Raw genomic sequence first — 10101 nt, forward strand, 5'->3', positions numbered from 1 at the left:
GTCAGGTGTACAGATAATCACCTAGCGTCTAAGAATACCAGCTTTGGAGTCAGCCTGGGCTGAAGTCCAAGCCACATGCTCCCAACCACACATGCCCCTGGGTGGCCATGAATGAGTCACGTGGTCTCTCTAGGCCTCAGTCTCCTCATTTGTACAGTAGTGTTAAGAATAACAGTAATAATAGTGCCTTCCTCCTGGGGACGTGGGAAGCGTCCAGCGAGGCTGTTCTTGCGGAGTGCTCGGCAGAGGGCCTGCCATCCTGGAAGCGCCGAAGAATGCTAGCTCCTGTTATTTTGTTTACGGGGAACCCAATCGGGCGGGGTCCCCAATATGCTTGAATTCACAGTGCCTTAGATAATTTGGACCTGTCATGCGTTGATGAAATAAATTTGGATTATCGCATCCATTCAGATGTTTGCAATTTCAGTTTCCCTGCTCATCTTTCAGCGAATATGAATTTAAAAATTTAAAAAAAAAAAATCAAGCAGCTGGATTTTGTAACTTCACCAGTAAAGAACGCAGCTGGCAATGTGGGATAAATAAAGTTGGCGCAATAAACACATCTTCATTAATAAAAATCTGCATAAAGTATAAACTGGGCATTTCAATCCTTGTAAAAAGAATATTCCGATGAGTGAGCATGGAGCTGGCTGATTTGAAAATGTGTCCTTCAATCTGTTACAACACGTAACTCAATCAAAGTCAATGGATTATGCAAAATCGTACAACTGTGAACCATTAACTAGCAGAGTTGTCGCATTAACTCTATGAACGATAGCGTAATTGTTTTTAAAGAATATGCTAAGTATATGCACAAGTCTTATTTTATTTGGGACAATTAAAAAGCTCTTTTCAATCTCCATTTTTCTTCTGGGTTTTGTAAAGGTGGTGGCGCACCAAGCATGCGGTGGTGGTTTAGGTTTGGGAAGAGAAGAGAAGCCCCCCGACCCCGCCCACCCCCCACCCCCCTTTTTTTTTCTCCCAGGGGCTGCTGGGAGCTGCAGGTAGAAGGTCTCCACCCGCCGCCTTGGTGTAAGCGATTTTCTGATGTGTGCTTCGGGGGGATCCGCTGTGGTTGTTGCCTGCCTGTTCTTATCGAAACTCACCTTGTGTTGACAGGGGACGCCCCCTTCCAGTGCTGGCTCTGTAGCGCCAAGTTCAAAATCAGCTCGGACTTGAAAAGGCACATGCGCGTGCACTCGGGGGAGAAGCCTTTCAAGTGCGAGTTCTGCAATGTCCGCTGCACCATGAAGGGCAACCTCAAGTCGCACATCCGCATCAAGCACAGCGGGAATAACTTCAAGTGTCCGCACTGCGACTTCCTGGGTGACAGCAAAGCCACCCTCCGAAAGCACAGCCGGGTGCACCAGTCGGAGCACCCCGAGAAGTGCTCCGAGTGCAGCTACTCCTGCTCCAGCAAGGCGGCGCTGCGCATCCACGAGCGCATCCACTGCACCGACCGCCCCTTCAAGTGCAGTTACTGCAGCTTCGACACCAAGCAGCCCAGCAACCTCAGCAAGCACATGAAGAAGTTCCACGGGGACATGGTCAAGACCGAGGCCTCGGAGAGGAAAGACTCGGGCCGCCAGAGCAGCCGGCAGGTGGCCAAGCTGGACGCCAAGAAGACTTTCCACTGTGATATATGCGATGCCTCGTTCATGCGGGAGGACTCGCTCCGCAGCCACAAGAGGCAGCACAGCGAGTACGGGGACAATAAGAACTCGGACGTGACCGTCCTACAGTTTCAGATCGACCCCGGCAAGCCGCCGGCCGCGCCCCTCACGGTGGGGCACCTCCAGGTGCCGCTGCAGCCCAGCCAAGTGCCCCAGTTCAGCGAGGGGAGAGTCAAAATCATCGTGGGGCATCAGGGGCCCCCGGCGAACACCATCGTCCAGGCCGCGGCCGCCGCCGTGAACATCGTGCCACCCGCCTTGGTGGCCCAGAACGCAGAGGAGCTCCCCGGGAACAGTCGGCTGCAGATCTTGCGCCAGGTCAATCTGATCGCCCCTCCTCAGTCCTCGGGGTGTCCCAGCGAGGCGGGCGCGATGGCCCAGCCGGCCGTCCTGCTGACCACACACGACCAGGCGGACGGGGCCACTCTGCACCAGACTCTCATCCCCACTGCCCCCGGCGGTCCCCAGGAAGGTTCTGGAAACCAGACTTTTATCACCAGTTCGGGTATCACTTGCACTGACTTTGAAGGCCTTAACGCCCTGATCCAGGAGGGGACAGCCGAAGTGACTGTGGTGAGCGACGGAGGCCAGAACATCGCTGTGGCCACCACGGCCACACCTATATTCTCTTCCTCTTCCCAGCAAGAATTACCCAAGCAGGCGTACCCCATCATGCAAGGGGGGCCCCACCCAGCTCTGCTCTGTCCAGCCGATTCCATACCGGATTAGTGCTCGGAAAACAAGAAAGGGGGTGAAATGTGACAAAAAAAGAAGTCAACAAAAGAATTCTGTAAGAGATTTGCCCCTGATGTTTTTAAGGATTGTCGTGAAACACACCACCGCCACCAACCCCCATAATAAATTGTAATTTTTTACTGCTTACTTTAATTTTTTAATGCTGTGATAACTCCGAGACCACCTCTGAATCATCAGCGGGCTGTAACTGTTGTAGAATCTTACATGTTACCAAGATGATTCTGATCAAGGGTTGGAATTAAATGCATCGAGTAGTAAATATATTTGTTTGTTTCCAGCTTGATTTCCCAACTCTAATAAAGGATTTTTTCAGTCTCGTTAAATTTGTGTAGTAGATGGTACTTTCCAGCCTCTCTTAATCCCCATTCTGAAAGACCCCCAGAGTTTGGGGTGTGAGTGTTTTGGTACATGGATATGAATCTATTGGCATGAAGGACCATTTTCTACATACTGTTAACGTGGGTATTGGACACCCCCCCCCCAAAAAAAGTTTAATGCCAATGAGAAAAAAAGGAATGGTTTCTTAATAAATTGATACATGATTAAAATATACTGACTGTTGATGATTCTTTAGTATAATTTGGGGTTGAAGGGTGTATTATATAATTAAAGAGAACTTACAGAAGCAAAGGTTTTTAGTCCTCTCGTAAATGTTATACAAACGTCTTAGTTCCTTAACAGTCATATGAAATACGTGTGGTGCTTAAAGTGACCTATCGTTTTCATTTTTGAAACTTTAGACTGACGAACCAGGCATTCCTGTTGAGATGCAAATATGATACGAGTTCCTACTAACCTTTAAGACTGAGTTTTCTAAGATACCATTGCTTTAGATGTTAATACATGTGCAGTCCCAGGGACCAGACGAGTGGGACGGGAAAAACAACTAGGTTTTTCTCAAAGCATACTGACTATACTGAGGAAGTGGGAAATTCAAATTTTATCGTTTTGAACGGGAAGTGCCGTTTGATCAGTAGGTGGCGCCAGAGAGCAAGCTAGGATTACCGGTGTTTATACCCAAAGACCAGAACCAGGGTCTTAGTATCTCTGATTTCCAGCCTCTAGCATGATCTTCAACTCAGGGTGGGCTCTTAAAAAATATTGAATGAATGAAGCATGCTCTCACAGAGTGTCAGCAAAGATTGGTAAGAAGGGGAGGTTACTCTTGTGAGAGAAGTATATTTAAAATATTATGAGATCACATAGATAACATTTTTACCAGCTTTCATACGCTTTTACTTACCTAACCCCTAAACTTAGTAAAGTTCTCATGCAGCTCAGCACACTCTTACATAAAAGATATATAAGAAACTAAGGAAATATTCAACATGGTGATGCTGGAAGCCTTGCGTGTTGGAAATGAAAAGTCAGCCGCCCTCGGGAAATAGATACGGAATGTGTGCTGGGTTGGTCTTTCTTTATTTCATCTTTAATATTTGAACACGATTCTGATAACTCACCGTGTTCTTTGCCAGAATTTCTTATTTTCACATCAGCAATGGTAATTCTGATTGCGTTAACTATGGTTTGGCAAGAAATCGAAAAAGCTTGCAGTGTCCTGTGTTAGTGTTTTAATGTCATTGCTTTAGAATTATAGCTTGCAGCTCTTTAGGAAGCGATTCAGCTATTTAATTTTAGCTGGAAAATGTCTTTTCTACTTTTTTCCCAGAGTGTCCCTTTTTTCAACTTTTGAAAGATTTTTTTCCTGATGACAAATGTAATGTGTATTCAAGATAGAAAATATAGGAAACACATTGTATTTTTTAGGAAAAATTCAAGTCACTAATAATCACACTACCCAGATGTAAAAATTGTGACCATTTTAATGGACTTCTAATCTTCTTTTCTGTGCTTATTACGTATGTATGTTTTTATTCCAGTTACAGAGTTGGGGTTGAATTGAGCATACTATTTCCTTTTTATATACTATATTTCTTTGTATACCTAGCTGCTGCCCTTCATAAATACATAGGCATAGACATACACATATTTGCATATACATACACACACATGCACATTTGGATTTTTGTAAAACATGCTCCTTGCAATTAACTACTATATATAGAATTATCCAAAAATCCAGCCAATTATCTGCAGCCCCTGGTCTTTCTCACCCCACCCAAGGTAAGTAAAGTTTTCTTTGTATTCATACCAACACACAAAGGCTCAAAAGATAACACACAAAAGGGTTTCTCCTGTTTTTGTAGTAATTGTATCAGAGTATGTACATTTCTCTGCACCTTGCTCTTATTTTCATTTATTCACATTACTGTGGGTCCATACAGCCCTCCCTATTTTTTTTTTTTTAAGCAAAAGGTAGAGTATGACTATACCATGCTTTATTCAACCGTCTCCCAACTCATGGATTTTTAGGGCTTTTTATTTTTGTTTTTGTTTGTCATTACAAACTGCCACAGTAAACATCCTATGCAATTCCTCATATTCATTTATACTTTTGGAGTTTCAACACGTTTCCATAGTTTGTATTTTTCACAAGCGTAGTCTGCTCTGGTACGGGCCCAATTGTCACCAACCCTGGGTGTTCTCCGTCTCATCAAGATGATGAGTGGAATGAGTTATCTGGTCTTTGTGCAATTCCCCTCCTGGTATTTCGTCCTGCGTTTCTGTGACATCTCTGCATAGACTTGTTGATCATTTCCATTTTTCTCTCCTATACACTTTAAACTTATCCTTCCTCATTCTTCTCCTTGGGCTGTTGGGAACTAGGGGGTATGAACCCCATGTCTGTTGCATATTGCTGAGTTTTCTCCCTTCCTTTTGACTTTTCTTACAGTGTTATTTCTGTCTAAAATTAACCGTCTTTCTATGCAGTCAGATTCTTCTGTCGCTTAATTTGTGTCTCCTGTATTTTTTAAAAAAGTCCTCCCTTCTCCTGAGGTTTTTTTTCTTTAATATTTTTGCTGTTCGTTTGTTTTCAGTTAGCATCTTACTGCAGCCAGATGCATATTTATATTGTGTCCTATAGGAGTTTGGCTGCCCACATATAACCAGGACCATTTGTTAAACAAACTATTATTTTCCTTGGAACTGAAATCTTAATTTCCCTTTTAGATGAAGTTCCCCAGTAGACTCGGATCTATTTCTGGGATCTGTTTTGTCTCACTGATCTTTATATCTTCTCTGGTTTGCCAATATCACATATTTGATTATATTATTAAGATAAGCCTTAACAGCTTTTAGACTTACAAAGCTTCCTTCTAGCTATGCTTTTCCAAAATTTTCTTAGACAGTCTGAGATATTCCAATTTCCAAATGAACTGTCATTTTGTCCGGTACCTCCTCCCACCCCAGAAAAGGAAAACATTTTGAGGATTTCGATTAGAATTGCATTAATGTGACTAATGAGCTCATGAAAAGAATGACATTTTTAAATGTCTTTCACCCAAAAGCTTTTATTCAAATGCTGTTGCAAACATTATTCAATAAATTGACATAGTTTTTTTATATACAGTCCAGCTTTATTATATAGACCAGTATTTTCTCATTAATTTGAATTTTATTATAATTGTAAATAGGACTGTCTCATTTTGAAATAATTGTTGCAAGCATAAAGACAAGCGATTTTCGATAAATGTCTATATTGAGCTACCTTAGCAAAATTAATAAGTAATTATTAATTTAATTATTCTTAATCTACCATTTTATTAGAAACTCTTGGTCCCTAAGTAGGATTTAGGCTGGTTATGGGACAGTCATCGCATTTCCAGGTTTTTCTCAATCCTTTTCCTTACAATGTTTATACTACTTATTTTGTTTTCTTGTCCTATTGCATTAACCAGAACCTCCAATGTCGATACGGCTGGCATCCTTGTTGCGTCTCATCCTTTAACCTGAATGGCTTTAGAACTTCACGATTTAATATGAAATATGTGGTGTCTTTGAGTGTCAGTATTTATAGTACTTAAGGCATTTTCTTTTGCTCCAGCTTTCACTTAGAGTTTTTATCAGGGTGGGTTGCTTACTATTATCAAATCTCTTTTCAGTATATTTTGACCTAAATATTTGGGTTCTGCCTTGAAATATGTTGATATAGTGAATTAGTGTAGGATACAGCCTGGTTTTGAATCACCTTGCTTTTCTGTAATAAACCCTCCTGGTCATGTGGATTCTTCATCTAATGCGTTGCTGAATTTTGTTTGGTAATACTTTACTTGAAATTTTTACAGCGATATGCATAAGTACAGTGGATCTCCAGTTTTCTTTTTTGTGCTCTGATTTTTGTTTGTTACTTTGTTTTAGGTGATGCTACTCTGAAAATAAATTGGGGCTCTTTCCTTCTTTTTCAGTAACGAGCAGTTGTTTGGCTCTCTCAGGAATTATCTGTTTATTATCTGAGCCGATGCCTTTTTTCTACATGCATCTTTAACAAACTTTCCAATTTTTTTCTTTAATTACTGGTCTATTCAGGTTTTATGTTTCATCTGGCTCAATTTAGGTAATTTATATTTTGCAAAAGAAAAAAAAATCATTTACTTTGCTGTAAATTTTCAAATCTGTAGCCCTATAATTCCATTTAACATTCTTCTAAAATTATTTTAAAATCTTTGGCTTTATTTATTTATTTTTTTGCTTTCAGCTTTCTTATTTCTATTGTTTTTGATTTGTATTTTTAGTTTTCTCCTTAGTTTGCCAAGAGTTTGTTTACTTTGTCATTTCTATTCAAGTAAAAGTAAAGCTTTTGCTTTTATTTCTTTTCTCTACCTCCCTCCATTTTATTCATTTCAGCTTTTATTTTTTTATCTTTATTCTTTCCCTTTGCTTTCCTTTCAGTTTATTTTGTTATACTAATTTCCCATGTTAGGTTCATTTATTTTCAGTCTTTAATAATGAAAGCATTTAAAGCTATGTATTTTCTATTTGATTTCACCTATGTTAAAAGATAATTTTTTAAAAACTTAAAATTATGACTGCCATACAGATATGAAATGAACATGTTAGAGATTTTATCTAATTCATTCATTAATTAGGGAATCAGTAAGATGGGATAGCAGAGTCAGAGGAGAATAAATTCAACAAATGCATGCTTACGTAGGCAATCAGGAAGGCTGAAATGAATTTACAGACAGATGCTAAACTGGTCAGCATCTCCAGGGAAATAGTCTGTTTGCATTCATGTAGGTGAGTTGTTTACGTTATTATATGTTTCTATAATGAAGTTGTAAAATACCTCAAAAACAGTGAAAGGCACTAACCCCTATAGAATTACACAACCCAGAGCTAAGAACTGACAAGCCACTCAGAAATCTTTATGCTTATTTCAAGGTCTTTCAAAATTTTTTATGACATATCTATCCCTGTAGATCTTGACAGGAAGTGTCTCTCTTTCATGAATTTCTAGATACTTTGTTATTTCCTTTTTAGGGTTGGTTGGTTTGGTGAGTCAGGAGGATCAAATCTGAGGGTTATGTAAAGGTATCTTTCTTATTTTTCAAGTAGTTTCAATTTGTGAGACTGTATTTTGATTTTGGGTTTTCTGATATGACAGGGGTTTGATCAGAGAGTGTGACCTATAAATTTCCTTTTTGTAATTTATTAATTTTCTTTATGGCCATGTACATGACCAATTTTTGTAAAAGTTTGGTGGATATCTGTGAATGAAGCATGTCGACTTTTTTATTCAGTTCTTCTAATCCTCACTTAGGTTTTTGTCTATTTGATAAACTTAGACATCTTTTGTAGCAGCTTTTCTTATATTACCAGGGTGTTCTGCTTTGTTTTATTTTGCCATATGTTGTTTGATACATATAAATTTGTGGCTATTACATGTTCTTTGCCAACTTTACCTTTTATCCTTTGTTATATACCTGTTCTTTTAATTTAACAGCTTTTGACCTTAAATTACACTTTATCTCATAATATTTTATATTTTATCATATTTGCCTGGTATATCTTTGTTCATTCTGTTGTTTAATCTCTGTCTTCATCAGCTTATCTTTGTCTTTCATAGGAGATTTCAGACCATTTGCATTTATCATAGTAACATACACTTAGTATTATTCACTTATTTAATATTTACTACTTATTAAACTTGGTAATTTTCTCTTTTTCCCTTTGTTACCTTTCTCTTTTCTTTTAAAAGTTTTTATATATATCTCCACTCTGCTAATAGTTCCTAAACTTTAACAGTTATTTTTAAATTAATTTCTCGAGTCTATGGCCATGCCACCCTGAACGTGCCTGATCTCGTCTGATCTCGGAAGCTAAGCAGGATCAGGCCTGGTTAGCACTTGGATGGGAGACCACCTAGGAAGACCAGGTGCTGTAGGCGTTTAAAAAAAAAATAATTTCTCTATTGCTATATCAAATATAAATGTTGACCGGGCTCCAACGTTCTATTAAGAAGTCTCTTCCCTCATGAGAAGCCTTTGGAACTCATCTATTTCTGTAACCAAGCCTCCCCAGATCCTCAGTTTTGCTGAGACAGCTTACGATTTTATTTCCAGGCTTTTGTTAAGTTTTGCCCTATAGTGTGTCCCTTACCTTATAATTCCCAAATGACCATATCATGCACTTAGATTTAACCAAGTACACCGTTCTTTGTCATAGTTTCTGATACTCTTCCTGCTTTACATCTTTACTCTTTATGCTGTTAAAGAACTTTCTTGAATAATGTCCTCAGAAAGGGCACACACGTGGCATTTCCTTTATTCTGGCAGATGAATGACACCTTGGACATAAGCTTCTTTTCTCTGAAGTGATCTTTAGATTTGTTCTAGTAAAGATGAAAAGTTTGATGCCGATATGATCCAATTCTTGGATGCCTCAGACCAGCAAAGTTGAGACAAAATGTCTGTGTTTCCAGGGAAAAAAGTTGGGAGGTCTCTCACCTCAGCCAATCAGGTTGAGAGAGCCAGTCTCTGAAGCTTCCAGATAGAGGGAGGGGCTGGAAAGTGGGAAACGTTCTTAGTCTTGAAAATATTCTGTTCATTTCATCCTTCTTTCGGCAACAAAATTATGGTTATGTAAAGTAAAATTTACATTTTTTTATTCCCCAAGGCCATAGGGCTCCAAGCTTTAAACATTTCTTTTATGTCAAATTATTATTAGAAATAATCTTTTGTTGTGTTATAAACATAAATATATTACGCATTTTGATAAAGAATTATTAGATTTAAGCAAAAATTTACTGGTAATGTATAACTTAATGAGATAGAAAGGCCTAGTTTTTAATCACCTTATATGTCCTTAATAAATATTACTTTCTTAAAATTTGGGGTTTTTTTAATAAATTGCTAGAATGAGATACAGATCATATTCAGTTATACTCCTAATTTTCATTTTTATTCATGTAAACTCAGAAGTCTCACATAAATAAGGCTATGGAAATAAGAATTGTATTGTTATAGCAATACTCAATTATTTTAATTCCTTCTGAGTGATATGCCAGAAAAATCACGTAATGAATTGGGTCGGCTTTGCTAGAAGAACTGAAAACCACCCAGCATATTTCTTTCCCAGGCATGTAGTGTTTTACTTTCTCCACATTGGTACGATGATTCCAACATTTTGTATTTTTTTTTTCTTTTTTGTGAGTGTCTCAGAGATTTTACTACTTCCTACCTTGATTCATTATGGATTATTCAAGATGAGACACCTTTTGGGTGTGTTCCTGGATGATCTTAGGAGTACACGTAAACGTTGAAAATCTCAG

The 10101-nt window shown here is 38.9% G+C and overlaps 1 protein-coding gene and 1 pseudogene across 5 annotated transcripts in view; both read left to right on the forward strand.

Moving 5' to 3' along the window:
- Positions 1-10101, forward strand: part of ZFP64 (ZFP64 zinc finger protein) — a 77775-nt gene that overhangs the window by 27002 nt on the left and 40672 nt on the right. For 2 of the 5 annotated variants that reach the window (XM_011365957.2, XM_011365956.2), the window contains exon 6: positions 1120-2981. The exons of 1 other annotated variant lie outside the window; for it this stretch is intronic. In XM_011365957.2, coding sequence (XP_011364259.1) covers positions 1120-2402 — 1283 coding nt within the window. In that variant the 3' untranslated portion in view covers positions 2403-2981. Of the gene's footprint in view, positions 1-1119; positions 2982-10101 lie in introns of those variants that run through there. 2 more of the 5 variants (XM_011365954.2, XM_011365953.2) reach the window with 1 other exon arrangement.
- On the forward strand, positions 8600-8718 carry LOC111743650 (annotated as a pseudogene).

Source organism: Pteropus vampyrus, unplaced genomic scaffold, assembly GCF_000151845.1.
Source record: "Pteropus vampyrus isolate Shadow unplaced genomic scaffold, Pvam_2.0 Scaffold117, whole genome shotgun sequence".
Taxonomy (NCBI): domain Eukaryota; kingdom Metazoa; phylum Chordata; class Mammalia; order Chiroptera; family Pteropodidae; genus Pteropus; species Pteropus vampyrus.